General features: G+C 42.4%; 1 protein-coding gene across 2 annotated transcripts in view; it reads left to right on the forward strand.

Annotated features, from left to right (window-relative positions):
- Positions 1 to 657: 657 nt before the first annotated feature.
- The window catches only part of gnal2 (guanine nucleotide binding protein (G protein), alpha activating activity polypeptide, olfactory type 2), a 48,110-nt gene continuing 28,280 nt past the window's right edge, over positions 658 to 20,487 (forward strand). Inside the window, exons 1-5 of one of the 2 annotated variants that reach the window (XM_084481174.1) lie at positions 658 to 1,343; positions 6,960 to 7,032; positions 7,595 to 7,649; positions 7,807 to 7,926; positions 14,689 to 14,786. In XM_084481174.1, coding sequence (XP_084337300.1) covers positions 860 to 1,343; positions 6,960 to 7,032; positions 7,595 to 7,649; positions 7,807 to 7,926; positions 14,689 to 14,786 — 830 coding nt within the window. In that variant the 5' untranslated portion in view covers positions 658 to 859. Of the gene's footprint in view, positions 1,344 to 6,446; positions 6,727 to 6,959; positions 7,033 to 7,594; positions 7,650 to 7,806; positions 7,927 to 14,688; positions 14,787 to 20,487 lie in introns of those variants that run through there. The other variant, XM_084481175.1, reaches the window with a different exon arrangement.

Below are 20,487 nucleotides of genomic sequence, written 5' to 3' on the forward strand. Positions count from 1 at the left end.
CGCCCCAAAGACTAATTAGACGGACAAACGAATTTTGTAAAACAAAATAAATAAACGTTTTATTAGTTTGGCTGTCAACTGTAGATGAAAATTTAAAATAGATGTGTTATAAATAAACTACAATCTATCTACAATGCACGATATTTGTATTAGCCTACAATATATATTTAATCGATTTCCCCCTGGATTTTAACGTATCAAAAAATCTTCCCGACCAAATGAATGTTGTCACACTACACGCAGCAAGAATAACTTAGGCATATAATATTATGGCTTAACATATATTGTGAAAATAACATCACAGAAACGTGCATTGGCAGGATAAAACCGTGTTTTAGGCCAACAAGAAAATGGCAAAATAAGGAAAGTCAAGACTCATGTCTGCATTCCATGAACCATATAGGGCAGACAGAATGGTCCTCATATGCAGTCATGAAATATGTAGAATGAAAATCATGACCAGCATTCTCGAAATGGCCATACTGTAGTAATGTGACGTGTGTTATGCATTTCATCTAACAACTGTGCAGTTGAATGTTGACCATTTGCAGATTCTATGCTGCGTTTTTTCTCCAAGGTTCTGCTTTTGGTTACTTACGGTAAGGTGGACCCGCAGTGTCCACTAAGCGGGATCAGGTGATCCTCTATCTACGAAGCGTAGGCTGACGGGTGAAAATGCAAAATGACATATAGCAAATGTCGGAGCATAATTCATTCACATTTTCGGATTAAATACGAATTTAGATCACATCGCTGGAGCTCCGATGTAACGATGGCGCGTTAGGACTGCTGATTTGACGTGGTTTTTGATATTTTAATTTATGAAAAGTCCAATTGACAGACATATATTGGTTTCAACATGGGGCTGTGCTACAGTTTGCGTCCCCGGCTCTTTGGGGACCTAAGCGGGTCTATTTCCAACGCTACCTCGGACTCGGATCAGCCTCCAGACACAGTTGTACCTCCGCGCGCCGGGGGAGCCCGTGGAGAGGACACGGGGGGATGTGGCGAGACATCGTCGCTCCGCGGTGGAGGCAAAGTACGCCAAGGGGACACCGCTAAGCTCCCGGCCGGGGAGCTCCGCCGTGGAGACGTTGCCACTGATGGTGTGCTCATACAAAACGGGGGTGGCGGAGGAGCGGGAAAGGGATCGGGAAAGGACCGTAGTCGACGCCTGCCGTTGCTGCAGAAGACGAGCACCCAAAAGCAAAAGAATTGGGACAAATTTGTCGTGGAGGAAAAGGAGGCCGAGAAGGAGGCGAAGAAAGTCAGTAAGAGCATTGACAGGGTGCTCAAGGAGCTCAAACGGGAGTATAAACAGACGCATCGACTGCTATTACTCGGTAGGTTGTGCCCATCTGTGTTGTGTTATGGACGTGGTATAGCCTATTATTAGACACTGAATGTAGACAGTCAGAAATTATGTCAGTGCTTTGTGGAGGCCTTTTACTTTGTTTTTAGCTTGGCTCTGAGGACTACCCCCTGCGGTTTTCAGTGACAAATGACGAAGATGGACGTAAACCCACACACAGCTGGGCCTGTTGTCCTGTTGCAGTTTTAAAGCTAATACGTTTAATTGTTCTAGTAAATACCCACAATATATATACTCACACACTGATAAGACGGCTAGGCCTATCTAATAACACGACTTATCATTGATGGATAAATCATGTTCACCAGACAACATAGGTGTCAGGGTGGACCCCTGAGTCCTACTCCTACTCCTACTGTGCCCTTATGTTTTCTAAAATGCCATGTTTTTACAAGTGTTCATACTTAGTAGTAGTGTGTTCTTCAATTCTTGAATAATCATTTCGGTTATGCTACTGTTACATCGACACATTTGTAATTGTGGTTGAATCACAACATGATAAGAAAAGCAGACTGTCGTCAAGAGATAAACAGCTTCATGTTCTAAGTTATACTCAACTGCTCTTCTTTGAAGTGTGAGTGAGTGAGAAGCCTACCTGTTCAGAACATGATATCAATGTTGCAATCTGTCATTTGGAATGGGCTACTTGTTCGTCTTTTGTTCCTAATCATGTTTATTTTGGTGTAAACAGGTACAGTCTGAAGTCTCCCCAGAGTGCCACAGAGGGCCTCATTTGGTCTCCTTAAGGGACCTACAAGACTTTGTACCTTTACAGGTGTCCACTAGGACTCTGGTTGCAGCCAGGAGGACTGTGCTTGGTTTTAGTTCCTCTGAAAGTGGACACCTTCCAAATAGTGTTACATTTCAAGGCAACCTAGGCTATGGCTAATCTGGGTCACTTTATCTGTTTGTATTTGCTGCTGGTGTTTGGTTGAATAATGATAGGAATAAGGAAGTATAACTTAACTGCGCTGCCATATTTTTTCTTCACGAGTTAGATTGAGATTGCACCCGTATCGCCATATATTCTTTTTGCCACTTAAATGTATGTGGATTTTGAAATTTCATTCATTTGTTATGTGTTAGATCAACTTCATGTCATCAAAATATAGATGTTAATACCACAACAACAACAATTGGCTTACTAACACTAACTAAAAACCTGTCTATCTGCTGAATACAGAGATGGGTGTCAAGACCAGAGTTATGATCCAATTAAGTACAGCAACAGAAGAGTTGGGTAAAGCTTGCATTCAAAGACACAGGAGGTGGTGATTAGCATCTGCTACAGCGTTCCTAAACGACACTTGACTGGCAGTTCCATATCTCTCTCCTATCACCCCCCCTCCCCTCTCCCTCTTTAATGAGCACAGGCTACAGGCTCTGACACTGGATTGAAACACATGGCAAAGGGAGAGAAGGTGGACATGTCACGTCGTGTCACCTCAGTGTTTTTGTTGTCACCGTTTCAGGAGTTCTTGAATGGGATGACCTCGGTGTTGAAAGAACCCCTTATTGATATATCTCCCCGCACCACAACACAACCACGCATGGGCCCCTGAAGGCTTGTCCATCCCCTGCTTATAAATGCAAGAATGTCTCACACAGGTGAACTTTGCTTCCCTCCGACGGGTTTTATCATTGACCATTGCTCTGTACTTTGCCACTGGGTGCAACTCCTAGTTGCACTAATCATCAACAGGCGTGATTGGATGAATTGTCATGTTTTATGGCATCTATAGCAGTGCCCACCCTAGTTATTGGCCCTGATAGTGCTATCAACTTATAAAGCTTTGCCACAGACACACTGACACGCACTTTTAAAGACATTGAACTATGCTCGCACTCTGGCATTTTGTAGAATGCATAATTTACACTATGGCATATCAAGGACCCCATCTCTCAAACATGAATGCATTAAGGTCTTCTGTAGCATCACGATGTGAAGTATTTAAAGAGGGTGGGACACTATTCACTTGGTAATGGGCCCCATTGTTTTGATGTCAGTTTGGAGATTGAAAGCAACTAGTGGGACTTGTAGCTTCATACAGCAGGACATTTAATCGCTGTTCTGTGTGGTCCACATATATATCTTTTGATGGTCAAATAATATAAAAAACAACATTGTGGCTATATACAAGTACATCACATCTATACAGCACATTCTTGGCCTGAGTAACCCCACATGGAAATCAAAGCCTTATTGCAGGCAGGGATCAATAGTCAGTTGGTTAGAGGTTAAGCTGAGGCCTTTTATCTGAGGGGAAGATAAAATCATCCTCTTCCTTGAACTGTTGGAAGAAAAACCACAACAAATATGTGAGTTAATCCTAGTCGCTTTAATTATGTTTTTACATATTACATATAGACTTTCTTTATTCCACATGTAGGCATACCGGTACTATACATAGCCATTTTCTGGTTGTTATTCCGCATTACCTACATTTACATATATTTTGGGATTGCAGTATGTGATATAAATAGATGAGTCTAATGATTATTACTTCAGCACACTACATGTACGTTTTTAATGAATAACTAAGATATAAGTGAGTAACCTATAAAAAGGGAGTCATCCAGTTTTCAAAGATAAGATAACGTGAACTTTAAGGATCAAAGGGAGGAGATTGTTGTGTTAGGACATCAGTGGTTATTAAGGAAAAGGGTAAATTTAAAAAAGGATAGAGGGTATGAACATTTAAATCCCATGCCATTACAAACAGAATTCCCAGGGAGTGGGGGAGGGGTTTATTTAGAAAATGTTGGTAGCCCTTGTAGCAACTAGCAAAAAGAAAAAACACAAATGTTTTTCTCTATTTGAGCACTAGAGAGCGCTGTGGGCCAGTCGCTTGTCATGACCTTGTATTCTACGGTGGGGAGACAGGGGTGTCGAGGAGGAGGGGGTGGGGGTTGAGATTTTAACACCCAACAGATGAAGTGAGAGTCCCGGTTTTTTCTATTTGCATGCAGAGCTACTTTGTTCCACTCATTTCACTGCATGAACCAAGCATTTGCATGGTATTTGCATAATGTTGCCCATAGCAGTGTGTTTGTTTCTACATCTGGCACCATAAGCATTGATAGCTGTCTTTTAGCCTACATTTGTATACCTATGTTAGTTAGTGGTCAATGAGATATAACGCTCATTCATGTACTTGAGCCGAAATACATACTGACCTTTGATTGCAGCTTTTAATAATAAAGAATAAAAGACGTAGGGACCATTTCAACCATATTAAATGGATAATACGGACAGTATGAAACATTACAAACCACACTGCATCATCTTATGTAAACCTTACTCCAAGATTTAATAAGATAACTGAGATATGTGTCCAGTAGACAGACTAAAAAACTTTACAAAAAGGCCTCCTTTAAAAAAAATACTTAACATCTGTCCAAACAATACATACATACGAAACAGAAAAATAATACTATGTTATTCGAAAGATTACAACAGTCAGAGATGGATTTTTTTACATCTTAGCTCTATGTTTATATTTCCAGCCTCCTTTAACCAAAGATTGGAAACAGCATAGTTATCTGTACTATGTTATATTATATTTTGATTGTTAATTGTGTGTGTGTGTGTGTGTGTGTGTGTGTGTGTGTGTGTGTGTGTGTGTGTGTGTGTGTGTGTGTGTGTGTGTGTGTTATAGACTTCTATACCACATAGTGGATAGTGTGTATGTAATGTGTGTGTGTATAGACTGATCTACGATGAATATGTAATCCCTTTAGTAAGCTACAACACAGTTTTCTATTTTGTATTTTCTATATTGATTTAACGGTTACCGCTTTAGTGGCTAATTAACTGTTTGTATTATGATTGTATTATCTTTGCCCAAGGCCTTATAAGTCATAGGCCTTGAGCAACTTAAACTAAGACATTAAAGTCAAAGTCGTATGCTAACATTAAATTGTATTATAGAGTAATGTATGTGATGTGTTATCTGAACTGAATGTGTTGCTACTTCATCCAGTGTTCTTTAGTGTTTATCAACAAACGAAAGGTATATACATCAGAATTGGTTATTTCCTTGGGTATCCCAAAGAACTGCAACAAACAAAGATATGGTTATATTTCATTTTAAGCAGGTAATAGCAATAGCTATTATCTAAGGCCAGATAGTCCTCTGATGATATACACATAGAGCAATACATTTTTACTGTATTATACTGCACAATCCTGCTTTAATATCACATTAGCAATATTTGATTACATTATATGTGTAACATTGTAAACGTTATATAATAAACAGGGCTTTAGTTATCCTCAAATTGACAAAATGGTAGACTACAGCAGAGTAAACATAATTTAGGACAAAACTTACGTAGTATATATAAGCATGTTTGACTTAGGCCTATATTCCTATATAAGTTATATGTTCTAATGTAAGTAGACAACCTAACCATAGAAATTATGTCATGTGCGGCGTATTTGTTGTGTATCAAGACATGGAGTCAGGAATATAGATAAACTTTAGTATGTAGACAGAGTGCAGTTGACTCGGTAAACAATCGAGAGTTTAGGTCAGGGCCATCTCGCTGACTGCGTTCATGTTGGACGACATGAGACCCAGCCCTCTGAAACTAGTCTGTAGAGGCGGACACTTTCCACCCCTTGTCGATTCGTTTGATAGCTGGCTAGTGGAGGACTCCTGTAGGCCTACTAATGTTTTTTTTAATGGCGCAACCTTTCCAATGTAACTTCTAAAATTATATCAGCCTATATATATATATATATATAGACCTGTCTGATTGGGATTGTTCAATTTGAACGTAGATATTTGTTCGTTTCTCTCCCTTGGTTCACGGTTACTTCCTGGTGTGACAGAGAGAGGCAGTGCTGAGTTAAAGAGACAGAAATACTGATAGAAATTTAGATAGAAAATACTGTGAGAAGAGGGGAGGAACAAGATAGGAGCAGTTGACTGGATTCCAGAAATCGAAACCCCCTCTTCCTTTGCATCTTTGCCATTATTTTTTTAAACATCGTTTTTTTTGGTTTGAAAACCCAGAATATCGTTTAGATGACTCGGATGCCGAAGCTCCAGCTCGTTGCGGCTAAAGCGGAATTGTAACGGGGAACGTATTCCTCCCTCCGACCGAGAAGCCTCGCCAAGATTTACAATATACGTATTGCTTTTTTAATATACCATCCGAGGTATTTCCATATTTTCTTTTAACGAGGAAGGGTTAAAAGAGACGGAAGATGGGTTGTTTGGGCAACAGCAAGACTGAAGATCAACGCATCGACGAAAAGGCACAACGAGAGGCAAATAAAAAAATAGAAAAACAGTTACAAAAAGAAAGACAAGCATATAAAGCTACACATAGGCTGCTATTATTGGGTAAGGCTTTCATTTATGGTTTGTGTCAATGTCTCTCAATGCCTTTCTGTTGCTGAACACGTACCCGTTTGACAGCGCTTGCGATATGTCAGGGGGGTGGATATTGATGGAAACGAAGCCGAGCATACAATTACATTCAATTCGAAAACATTTGTCAATTTTTTTTGACGCTTGTCAGGATGTCTGCATTTCGTGTTTTGGTAACATGCTCATGTATTGGGTTTATGTCCAAGGTGCGGGTGAGTCCGGAAAAAGCACCATTGTGAAGCAGATGAGGATTCTACACGTCAACGGCTTCAACGCAGAGTGAGTGTTATTCAATAGTTTCACATGAGATAGGCTGTGTGTTGTACAAAAATAATCTCGATTAATGTTTTGTGTCTGTGTATTAATGAGTGAGACTGTCGAGGCTGTAATATAGGCTGAATGGATTTTCCTCAGGCACTGCAGCGCCTGTTGGGCGCAGTGTTCAGTTCATATAAGCTATTTTCTTCCCATTTCCTCCTTTTTGGATCAACAGACTACATCTGTAAGACATAACGTTTGAGTACAGACAAATGTCCGATTCATTGTTTCTCAGTTTCATGTTAAAGTGTGATAGGTCGGATTCAATAGCCCTATTGATGGTTTGTTTTGCTGCAAGGCCTTGCAATGGCATTGATCTGACCAATGGTCTATTTTGAACATGCCTACATGTCACAGTGCTGTAATTGTATGAATATCTTACTGTCTGGCCCTACAGCAATTCCTATCCCTATTTTATGGGATATTCAAGCTGCTTTTATCTGACTACCGCCAGCAGCGATTAGTTTGTTGTGGACATTGCCTGATTGATAGTCCCCTTACACCTGTACTGTGTCCCACACAGAGAAAAGAAACTGAAAATACAAGATATACGAAAAAACGTTAAGGATGCCATAGTGGTAAGTTTGATGTGTATCAGTGCTCTCCTATTTTTGTAAATAATTATTTCTGTGTGTCTATTAAATATAAACTATCATTTCTAGTGAATAGTCCTGTATTAATTGTGTACTAAAGACTTGTTATGTTTTCTTCTTACTTCCAACTTGTGATCTGAAGACGATAGTGTCAGCGATGAGCACTTTGATACCCCCAGTCCCGCTAGCTAATCCAGAGGACCAATTCAGAATCGAGTACATCAAAAGCATAGCTCCTCTCTCCGACTTTGACTATTCACAGGTAAGGTTTCAATCATCCTGTGTCGTGTTTTTGTGTGTTTGTGTCTTGTGTGTGTGTATGTGTGTGTTTGTCGTATATATGTGTTGTGTGTGTGTGTGTGTGTGAGGAGAGAGAGCAAGAAATAGTAAATGAGACTAATGCACAAAATAATGGGTCAGGATATATATTCGTATTGTTTTCTAGAGACATTGCAATGTGTGTCTCCTGGATGCGCATTATATTCTAGATTTTAATTGGGGAAAGCGGAGCTTATTTTATTTTCAAAGGGTGAGTTTTGGAACATCAAGGAGTCATTATACCAGGGTTTCATAAGAGAAAACTGATTATAACATCCACATAATAGCAACTTTATTTCGATCTGCCACCATTTTGAATGCTTATCATGCTTTGTTGCTGGGACAGACATTGGGATTTTAATGTGATCAGAAAAAAGGGATTGTTTTTAGTGTTCTACCACCTGATAGCTCTATCTGTCATGTGATAGCCGGATAGGGAAATAATATTTTACATGATTTCAAAATTCTTCCTTGTTTTAAAACAAGAGTCGCAGCTTCTGCAAAATAGGGCAGGACAAATCCACGGATAGACACAAAGGGAAATGATTATTAGCGTGTTACTACCTATTTTGATTTAGTGCTTCTCATTTTTGCTGTACTATACAGAGATACTAACTCAATATTATGCTAAGCTAAAATGGCTGTGTTTTGTGGGGAAATGTGTGTATTATTGATGGTTATCGATTAGGGAAAGTACCTTGATTATTTTGAGTGTGGATTGGATCATTTTAACTATTCATTTGTGGAACATGAATCAAACATGAATCAAAGTTCAAAGAATTGCATGCTGAGTAGTCATGAGAAAGCCTGGTTCCCAAAGGCCAGTTGACTCGCATCGTAAGGTTTCCCTCATGGCCCAATCCATAGGCCCACCATAACAATCACCTCTGACGTTGTCACGTGACTAGTATTGTTTAGTACAGTGTCACTTTACATCACCCGTGGGATGTTTCTCATTCTCCTCTCTCTAGCCAGCTTATTTGCTGAGCCATTGCAGGAATATAAAGTAAAAAATGTGTGTGTGTGTGTGTGTTTGTGTGTGTGTGTTGGACAGTTCAGGGCCATTGGGAGGGCTGTCTCCATGTTCCCAGGCCTAGCTAAACCAAGGGGAACAACATAGCTTTGTCTGGTGTGTCTGTGCATGTCATCAGTGGTGGGCATTGCTAGTGTTGTGGGTGTCACCACTACATTGTCGCCAGTATATCGCCACATAGCCTAGATTGGCTTGATATCCAATACAGCCCCCCTAGGAACTCAGCCAATTCCAATGGCTCTAACCTGTTGGGGCTACAATGAAATGGGAAAGTGTGAAAGGGCGGGCTATGCTGGCGTAAAAAGCAGTTGGGTGAGTTGGTATCATGGTCAACCAATTTCGTTCATTTGAACACACAAGGTTATTTGTATTCCCAGCTTCATTTTGTCATGCATAGCACAACGGCACCATTTTTTTAGCCTGGTTATAATGTCCTTTTTATTGTACATGAACACTCCCAGTATATTCTATTCGTCTTACCACTCAAAGTGGGCCATCTTTTAAAAAGCCCCTGGCCTACCTTTACCCTACCGCGAACAACAAGGGACAACAGTAAACCCATGGAAAATAGGGCGCTGAACGGTCGTCTATGCAAAGCAGAAACAAATGAAACAGCGGGAGCTATGCTTAGCTTTCCAACGACCATCAGTTGAAGCAAATTCAGATGAGTTGGCTGCCCGTTTTAAACAACTAGCACCATCACCTAACACAACCACCTATCACCAACCACCTAGCACAACCACCTAGGACCTAGCACCAACTCCCAAGGTGTAGCACCAATACCTAGGACCAACCACCTAGCGCAACCACCTAGGCCTAGCACCAACCACCTAGGACCAAGCACCAACCACCTAGGACCTAGCACCAACCACCTAGGACCTATCACCAACCACCTAGGACCTAGCACCAACCACCTAGGACCTATCACCAACAACGTAAGACAGACCACTTAGCAAAACCACAAGCACCAACCCTCTAGATCCTAGCACCAGCCAAGCTGCACAACTTAGCAATAAGCAACTGGGACCTAGCACCAACCAAGTGGTACTAACCACCTAGCAGCAACCACCTTACACAAGGACCTAGCCCAAACCACATAGCATCAGCCAAGCAGCACAACCACCTAGCGCCAACCACCTAACACAACCACCTAGCCCCAACCACATAGCATCAGCCAAGCAGCACAACCACATAGCGCTAACCACTTTGGACCTAGCACCAACCACCTAGCCCCAACCACTTTGGCCAAGCACCACTTACCTAGGAGCTAGCACCAACAACATAGGTCCGGCCACCTATAATCCCCACCTAGCACAACCAACTAACCCTGATGGCACAGACTCCCTAGCACAACCACCTAGCATCAACCACCTAGCATCAACTACCTAGCATCAACCTCCTAGCATCAACCCCCTAGCAAAACCACCAACCACCTAGCATCAACCACCTAGTATCAACCTCCTAGCATCGACCCCCTAGCAAAACCACCTAGCATCAACCTCCTAGCACCGACCACCTAGCATCAACCACCTAGCAGCAACCCCAAGCAGAACTACCTTGCACCAACCACCCAGGCCTAGCACAAACCCTCTAAGACTTAGAACCAACCACCTAGCAACAGCAACCTAGCATCAACCACCTAGCACCAGCCTCCTTGGCCTAGCACCAACCACCTAGGCCTAGCACCAGCCAGCTAGGCCTTGCACCAACCACTAACCACCAGCCACCTAGCCCATTCTGTTTAACATCCATTTCAACAGGTTGGGGTCGCTATGAAGTGGCCAAAGAGATGTTTTAATATGTATTTATAATTTGGTTGGGGTTTGGTTTGACAATCGTTGTTGACTGCAATCCTTTTTATGTTAAGGATAAGATGTACATGTTTCCTTTGATATTTAGAGCAGATTTCTTAGGTGGTACAGTATGGACCCATATCCATGGACCTATATCGATCAGTGTTACAGTGAAACTGTAAACTGTGCCATAGCAGCCCACGTGATTTTGTTCACACTATTTTATGTTGTTGAAAATCTTGACTACTAAGTATGGCTTTTAAGGAACTTAATCTGAACGGTCTTGGCTGTTTTTTACATTATTCACAGGTTCTATATCTTGTAATTGACGGTGAATGGTGGCTAGGCAAATAAATAGTGTTCGATAGGCTAGATGTTTTTTGTTTACGATGCCCCAAAAACTATACTATTTCCTTTGGTACTAATATTGTTATCCAAAATGTAAGACAGATCTTTGAGTGAAACATATACAATGTCCAATTGACGGCATGGATTCCCTACCCTGGAAATCTTCTTCTCGCGAGTTCTCGCGAGAGCACAATTTGAATTTGCTCAGAGAACTGGGAACTAGCAATATACTCACTGGGAACTAGCAATATACTCACTCCCCAATTCCCCTGGTTCCAAACATTAACCAATAACATCGGTGTATCTGATATAGGCGGGCCAAAAGCTTTGCTGTTTTACCGACCGGATATGGCAAGAGTCTAATCTATTGGTTAGCTCCGCTGGTTAGCTTAGCGTATGGGGCTCTGGATACGTCACCCCTTGTATTCTTTTGATTGGTCGTAGTGTTATCCAATTGCGTGCCTTGATATGAAATGCATGCTTGGTGCCACCCCTCGAGTTGGGCCATTTTCATTACTCATTGCCAGACCCTACATCTACAGCTTTCTAGATGTGGGTCTGGATTTCCAGGCTATGGATTCCCTAGATTAGAACAAAATGCCAACTCTGACCTGTTCTGATCTGCTTTTTGACGACAAGGAAAATCAATGGTGTCCATCTGCTGTCACTAGATGGACTTCTCACAAGATTCTTGTGAGCAGGACAAAGACAGCACAATGCCATTGGGCGATGATCAGATAACTTTTTTAAGTATAAGTCAGGGGTTGAAGCTGACCCTTGAGAAGGGACATCCAGGAGAGCCATACGTGTACTAGGGGACCAGTGAGCACACATTAAAACAGCAAACACATTATTAAGGTATGGATAGAGAAAGTGGTACTGTAAAATTAGAATAAACAAGACAAAGTTACACCATGTGTGTGGCGCTCAAAGTTATGTTAACAGTATGGTGCTGTTATGGCTAAAGCATAGTCCATACTCTGTATATAGAGCAATGATGAAGGGGAGCATGTGCTTGTGAATAGTTGTCGTTGATAAATAAAAATGGGAGGAATTAATGACCTAAACGTACAATTGACTAGAAGCACAAAACGACAGATCTCTTGAAAACTTTTTTTGAACATCACAATTCCAGTGAAAAAGTATGGACGCATAAAAGAGAGGGGGGAAAGAGTTAAATGTTTGTGTTTAGAAAATCTCTCTCTCTCTTTCTCTGTCTCTCTCTCTCTCTCTCTATCTGTCTCTGTCTCTGTCTGTGTGTGTGTGTGTGTGTGTGTGTGTTATCAGTTCCTCTGTAGGGCACTGCACCACACACTGCATTTATTCAAAGACCCAGTGTCACACGCCTCTGTGGAAAAGAGCCCCGAGGAGGACCATACTCTGGTTCTCTCTCTCTCTGTCCCCCACCCTCTTGTCCCCATCAAGATTAACGTTTTGCTAGCACTGTTGGGCCCATCCCTTGTTGGTTGGGGGGCCTTTGCCTTGACCAGTGGTCTGAAGGAAACGGTTGAGGCCGGGCCCCAAAGCTGAGAGACGAACCCCAGCCAGAGGATGTTATACGGAGTAGAATATTGCGGCTATTGGCTGAGGTGGTCGAGTTGGTGACAACACGAGCAAACCATTATGGCTGGATGATGGCCCCTTTTTTAGTTTTCTGCTATTGAAATCTTTGTTATAGAAAGTTTGCTTATTGCGCTCATTGTGTCTACGGGAAAAGGGATTTTAGATCTTGAGTCGAAAATTAATATATGGTCCGTCTTGTCCTGGCGTGAGGAAGTAAACGTTTGATTGTATCATAGCTGCTCGCAAACACAATTACCATTGTAGGCATAACATGTTATAGCTTCCTCTTCACTTTAGAGACCACGGCTGGTTAACAATTTTTTAATAAATGACGTCCTACTCGGCGGTGTGTTTTTTAGCGAGAAACACACTAAACAACACAACAAAGCGAAAAAAAAACACCCAATACATTTAGCAACACGGCTGGCCCTCCATGTTTATTTTATTTACTCCTTAATCACCGGATCTTTTTCGAGGAGATCTCCCAAAGCATGTGATTATTTGTCAGCTCCTACCCCCCCCCCCCTCCCCCCTCCTCCCTCAAGTTCAGGGGCCTTCTCCCCCCCCCCCCCCCCCCGTCTTCCCCGGTAGAGTGGTGGAGCAAGCGGGGAGTGCAGAGGGTCATGTGGTAGTCGCAGGGCCGAGGGGCGGTGGGGGTCTAAAAAGGACATGTGCACAGTAGGCTGGAAGGCCCTGAGAGGTATTTAAAACCAGTCATCTTTGTTCGGGGGGGGGGGGGGGGGGGGGAGGAGCATACAGAGAATCCTGAGAAATATCTCAAAGTCATTGATAAGATGAAGCCCATCCCCCCCCCTTCCCTCCCTCCCACTCGCAGTGCCATCCTTGCATAATACGCACCATTGTCCAGCACCAGGCGGTCAGCTGAAGAGCTGTGGGAGACTATGTTTAGTAACTCTTTTTCGGTTATGTGTCTGTGTATGTGTGTGTGTGTGTGTGCGTCTGTGTGTGTGTGTGTGTGTGTGTGTGTGTTCCTGTGTTGGTGGATGCCTACAATATGTATAGTATGGATGTCATAAGGAGGATATGCATATTGTCATAATATTGTCGTGTCAACGGTGTGAATAATTTAATCGTAGATTCTAAAAATCGAAATGTCGTCTCGTTCAATGTCTGAGTAAACATGTTGTGGTAATAGATTTTTCAATGTGGCCCTAGCGAGTGAGATGGGATTCGTATTTAATATTATCGTAGGCCTACTTAAAGTTGATAAACATGTGACTATCTATATATTTCTTCATTCCATGCCCTTGTATGGGCCCTCTTGGTTTTAACATTGACTTACAGAAGTGCAGAGATGTGAGATTTGACTTGGCTTGGCTTGGAAATCTAAGGGAACCATGTCTTTTTTATGTCCCTCTATCGGACATACTCCTAATTCAAATCAAATGTAGAATTATTAGCATCGTGTTGTATGGTTAGTATGCATAACATAGCATAACATTCAACGTGACACGGCAGATTTTTCTGACATGATATTTGTATTCCAGATCATTGGCAAAGTGAGTCATCAATACCGAATCGTATTTTGTCAATGATGACCTCATGCCCCTCAAAATGATGATCTGGCTAAATTAACTTTTACGGAACAAAACTGCCCTTTGTTCCTCCTGCATACGCAACTACTGCTTGTGTTTTTCTATACAATTAGAGCTGCTAATGTGTCAGAACCATCATACATGTGGGTATACATTATGCGTTACACACACACGGGTGCTGTACAGCTGTTATGGTAACAAACACATAAACTATGAATTTTGACCAATAAGTCGATCCATGTTGCTGGTTGTATTTAACCTGAAAGATGGCCTCCATGTATGTTGGACTCTACCCCCTCCTAACCCCAGTCTTTTCCCTTTTCCCTCATCGGCATTGCGTTTGTGTGTTATTAATGTCTATATATTTCTGTTACATGCTATCTTTATTAATACCCCTTCTGTTTCCCCAACAGGAGTTCTTTGACCATGCGAAGAAACTGTGGGACGACGAGGGAGTAAAAGCGTGCTTCGAGAGGTCCAACGAGTACCAGCTCATTGACTGCGCACAATAGTGAGTTCACACGCTTTCTTTTTGCAGACATTTTGTGTGCGCCTCTGCGTGCGTGCCTGCGCGTATGTGTGTTTCCTTTATCTACCCTATTGTGTGCTTCCAGGTGGACAAAAAGGTTCTTTACAAAGCGTCCCCGAGTTTTGTAATCGTCGGTAACTTTCGCAACTGGAAATCGGTGTGAAACCGATAGAATTGTTAATTTCTGTTTCGCAGCTTGCGGAGCGAGTGGCACGTTTTGCTGCTCGGTTTGTCCTCTTCCCCTTTTGTTTGTGGTTTGAGAGAGTGCTGCAGTATGTGCGAATGTCATGTCAAGTATGGCTACGGGAGGCATGTGTTTACAATGGGTGGGGCATGCCAAGCACCTGTTGAATTAGCATTTTTGGAAATCGTGCACACACCAATGCATGAATACATGCACACGCAATCGCCAATCTAAGAGACAGTCCAATTGTATTCATGATGATTCTCCAGAATGGTATTAACTTACAGGTAATGTTGTCCATCACAGGTATGGGGTTATCCTGGACAAGTCGTTTCTTGTAATGGTAGTGCTGGCAGTCCATTTCTAATGGTAGTTCCGAAAGAACTTTGTAATTCACAAACAATGGCATTATTCCATACATTTTTTTGGGCAATGATAGTATTATTAGTCTATAATTACTTATCGGACTGAGTCTACATTGTCTGTTGAAGTAAAACGTTAGCAGCCGTTTTACTCATAATCTTTGGAAATGTAACAATTTGTCATTGTAAACTGCAATAGGTGAGTTGTTTGCCGGTATACGGTAGATCATGTTTAGTGCCTTTATAGCTAAGATGGACACTACAGAAGAATCTATCTCATGTCCAGTGAGGGACTGATTAACGTGAAAACCATGCTTATCAATCAATACCCTCACAGCTTGGTAGAATTATGATTAATTTTATAATAATTGTTACTGTTATTATTATAAAGGCTGTAGTTCTGGATTACTGTTAACAGTTGCAGACGTAGACATTTCACTGTGGGAGTATTCCAACGTGTAAAATGGGCTGGCGGCTGGCTATATGGAAACGCACCATACCATACCGTGTCTTTATTTTTGATACCACCATTTGTTTTTGTTTGGGCTCCTGGCCCCTGAAGCCCTTGGGCTCTTCACCTAACCCTGACCTGTGGCTGCTGTCAATGTCAAAGGTTGGCCCCCACTCTCCCAGTGCCACGTCTTCCAAGACTCGATACATAACGCCCACAGCACACATGTCCCAACACTCAACAGTCCATGTGGTGTGGGATCGCCCCATGAGGGACTCCTGTGTCACAGTACTTTTCCCCAGAGGAGAGGGGCCCTTACCCAGGGCCCGACCGGTCGCACACCGGCAGTGGCCGGGGGGTTGGCGGTATCCCCCTGTGGCATTTGCCAAGAAAAAAAGGACATTTGGATTTGCAAAGCGAGCTCTACCTATTCTGCCTCCTGCCGGGCTCACCTCTGGATTCAGACGTAAACATACAAGGGGCGAGAGAGGGAGTAAAAGCTGGCTCTAAGTTGTTGGCCTCATCTGTAGCCCCTCCGTCTCTAGCCTTGCCTCTCATCTCAAAGGTTGCCCTGCTTTATCTCTGGGTTCGGTCAAAGTTACACCATATCAGTGTGCAGCGTGTCGTCCTGTTGTCAAGTTATGTGGTTGGTGTGTGTGTGTGGGCGGGGGGCCGGGGGGGGGGGGGGGGGCATGAGCTATATGGTAGACAAACCGTCTCCTTTACGATTTCCCTGAATACCTTCTGGACATTTCAACACCATTTGGGAGGGGAGGATTGTACTATGTGTGTGTGTGTGTGTGTGTGTGTGTGTGTGTGTGTGTGTGTGTGTGTGTGTGTGTGTGTAGTGTGTGTGTGTGTGTGTGTGTGTGTGTGTGTGTGTGTGAGAGCGTTGTGTGTGTGAGGGTTTTGCCGGTCCTTTCTCGATTGACACCAGGCAAAAGCCAGTGTATGCAGAACCCAGGGAAAACAGGCGAGAGAGGGGGAGAGATATAGAGGTGGTGGGGGGGGGACAGAGAGAGAGCGAGAGAGAAAGAGAGATGAAGGAAGACAGAGACGGAGAGTCAGGTGATAGCCAGAGAGTCACATGAGGCTGTAAGGTAGAGCTGATACAGACTAGGGCCTGTGGTTTGGCCCTTTTTCTGCCTTGTCCCCGCCTGTGTGTGTGTGTGTGTGTGTGGTGTGTGGTGTGTGGTGTGTGTGTGTGTGTGTGTGTGTGTGAGCCCGCGTCTGTGCTTACATGAGTGCATATGAGCAAATGTTCTTCCTATTTAGCCTGCAATTGAGTCATAGGAGTATTGTTTTGAGTTTGGCATGTGCCGTTACTTTGACAAGCAGGTTTTTCACTTTAAGGATTGTGCATGCGTGTAAAGTTACACATTGAAACTCAAAACAAAGAGGAGAATTCAGGAATAGTTCCCCTCTCAGTTAAAAAATTAGCACAGGCTCCAATTTAGCAATGGAACTACGGGCCTCATAACCCTGAAAATAAATCAAACCAATAGAACTCGATTCATTAATACTTTTTTATTTTTCGATCTCAATACCTCAATAAGCATTCTTTCAAACCATATGATAAGACAAAACGGTATCTAGGCTACATGTGTGTGAAAATGCTTATTGCAGTTGTCTTTATCAGCAAAAAGGTTTTTTGTCTCTGTCATGCACATGTGTGTGGACTAGGGATTTGTCCGACAGCATGTCCACGCTTTGACTTCCTGTCTCGGCCTTCACCTCCATGTGAACTCCTGAGAGGTGTAGGAGAAGGCTTGTGTGGGGGTCTGAACCAACCCATTACAACCAGTACTCCTTCATAGCCCCAATATAACATTGGCATGATACTGTGGAATGTTCCTGGGTTTTCAATACTGGTCAAAGTTTTTAACGTTTTATTTAAGAACTTTTTGTCAGTTGACATCCGCTCATATGTTTTATTCTTAAATGGGTCCTTTGTGGAACCAAACGACTGCAAAATAGTTACGAATAGAGACTAGCCTTAAACTGCTAAACGGAACTTTAGCTTTTGAGTTACGATTCATTCAAAACATATGCATTGTGAAACTATTTAATACAGTACAGTATTTCAATGCTGTCACCAAAGAAATGTGCATACAAACCCATAAATGTTATACAAAAAAAGTATTGCATACTTGAACACAAAACCTACCAACCTATGATCCACAAAGAAATCATTTATTGTTGCTGTTTTTACACATTTTATCATACCTCTGTGTGTAACATTCACACACGTCAAGAAGACAACATTTTATGTTAATTTAAAGGTTTATACCGTAACCCAAATTATAATCCTCCTTTGTCCTTCATGGACCTCTGTTGCCCTAATTTATTTAGTATTTGTTTCCAACAGCTCTGATGCTGACCAGCTCTATAGGACAGAGCATGGCATGCTATGTGACGATGTGATGAGCACTTGTTATGCCAAAGAGCATGTCCATATTGATGCTTTGGAATTCTGTCACCCATTGATCCCCTCCCTTCCTCTATCCCTCTCTCTCTTCCTCTCTCTGCATCACACATTTATATGTTTTAAGAGCATAGATATGTGTCTGCTTGTCAATTGATTGATTGATTCGTTGATTTTTAGGTTGGGAGCTATTTTTGGCTGCAACCCATTGATTTCCCCTGCCTTGAAACAATAAAATAATTTTCTCCCTCCCATAGGTAGTCTCTAAACTATGGGTTCTCCTAGACTTTTTTGCCTGTCAATGTGTCTTTCATAAATTACCGATATGGAATAAGCGATGCTGATCAGCATTTAGGCATGAAAGTTGTACAATGTTGAACATCATAAATACCTTAATTGGACACTGTTATTAGTTATTTGACCTTAACTCTAATGCCACTAGTAAATGGAAGCTGTGAGCTCCTCCTGAACTGGTCTGCACATCCAGGGAGAGTTGTAGGTAGTATTGCAGCAGACAGAGACCCAGGCTGTTTTGAACAAACCCTAACCCTGGATAGGGGGCCTGTGTGAGGTTCAGAGCATATAATATTCATTTGGAGAGAGAACGATCAAGCATGGAAAGGTGCAGATTCAGGGGACCCAAGCTTTGGGTCAAAGTTATTGGTTTGGATTGCATTGGTGACACATTTCTAGGATCGGCAGCCCATCAGGTTGAAAATACCTTGGTTTTAGGTTGGGGCCATTGCCAGTCATCAGGGTCTTTTTGTGGCCTTCCTGGATTTGCGTTTGAGTTGTAGCTCCAGCGAGGCCCTGTGGAAAGAGCTTGGGCTGGGACCTGGACTGGGCTCCTCTAGTGAGGGTTTCTGAGTTGGAGCCAGGGGTCAGAGAGACAGCTGGGACAGGAACAGCTATGGACCCAGGATGGGGAGAAGGGGAGATGGGGCTGGGGTGTAGCGGTGGTCACGGGACCCAGTCACCAGCCCGGGGGCCACTGACACAGTCATCTTGGGGAATAATGCTTAGAGAATGACGGGCATTGTCAGCAGGCCTGTGCCCCTGAAGGGCCTAGGGAAACAGAGGGGCTACGCTTTGCAAACACTGGCTCTCCTCAATGAGGAGCCTCTTCTGTTCGCAGAAGAGCCTGGGAGCACGATATTTATACATCGGCTGTGTGTCACTGTTGCTGTTTTTTTTCTGTCACCGTTTAGTTTGTGTGTTAGCTCCAACTCATGTCCATACATACTGTAAGCCAGGGGAAGATAGCAAAGTCCTGTTTGAAGGCCGCCTCCTGACCGTACACAAACATGTTCCCTTCCACCCCGGCTGCCGTTGGAGTCTACATGTTTAAATGTTAGAGGGTTTGTTTGTTGGTTTTATTATGCGGGGATCACAAATGACGTGTGTTGCAAGTTCAGGCCTAAATGATCCTATAGGGAGGATAGTGAGTGTGAGCAACAGAAACAGGCCCGGTATGGTTTTTCATGTGTGCGGCTTCGGAGCCTAGTTGCATATTAAGCAGTGTCAAACCTTAATAGACTTTTTTGTTTGGTCTAGATTAACAAAAACCTTTGTGTCACTTGCGGAAATCAGATGACCTGCTGTCAGCTGACTGTGGAATATTCAAAGGAAGCACTATGAAAGTGAATGTGTGTTTGTGTGTGTGTGTGTGTGTGTGTGTGTGTGTGTGTATGTGTGTGTGTGTGTGTGTGTGTGTTGCATGCATGTGTTTGTGTTTGTGTGTGCACCTACTTGCATGCACATTTTTTGGTGTGAGTGTGCATGTTGCTATGTTGCACAGCGTTTATCCATATTGTTTGTGAGTTTGCATAATTCATTAGCATTCACATTAGTATGAGCATTGGCTTTAGTATTGGTATTGGTATCAGTATACATTTTGTTTGATTTGTTATGTATAAATTCTTTATTTGTCTTCTGGAAAATGTTTTATTAATATTATTTTTAAGTAATATCCCAGTAAACACTATGTATTACTGCAACAATGAGGACATCATTTACAACAAAAAAGCTAACATTTGGCTAATATATGCATTACAGTTCCCACAAAATGAAAATCTTGCTCTCTTATGTCCAAATTGGATTGCCTATAGTGGAAATACTTCTATAACATGATATAGGCCAAAGAAAATAATACAATTGTTCAATGTAGTATTCTTCATATATTTATGTCCAAAAATGTACCATTGTTTACTTCTGGTATAAGGCTGTATTAGGTAGTTATGACACATGCCTGGACTGGCGTT

The sequence above is a fragment of the Micromesistius poutassou genome (genome assembly GCF_964030765.1).
Source record: "Micromesistius poutassou genome assembly, chromosome: 16".
NCBI classification, from domain to species: Eukaryota; Metazoa; Chordata; class Actinopteri; order Gadiformes; family Gadidae; genus Micromesistius; species Micromesistius poutassou.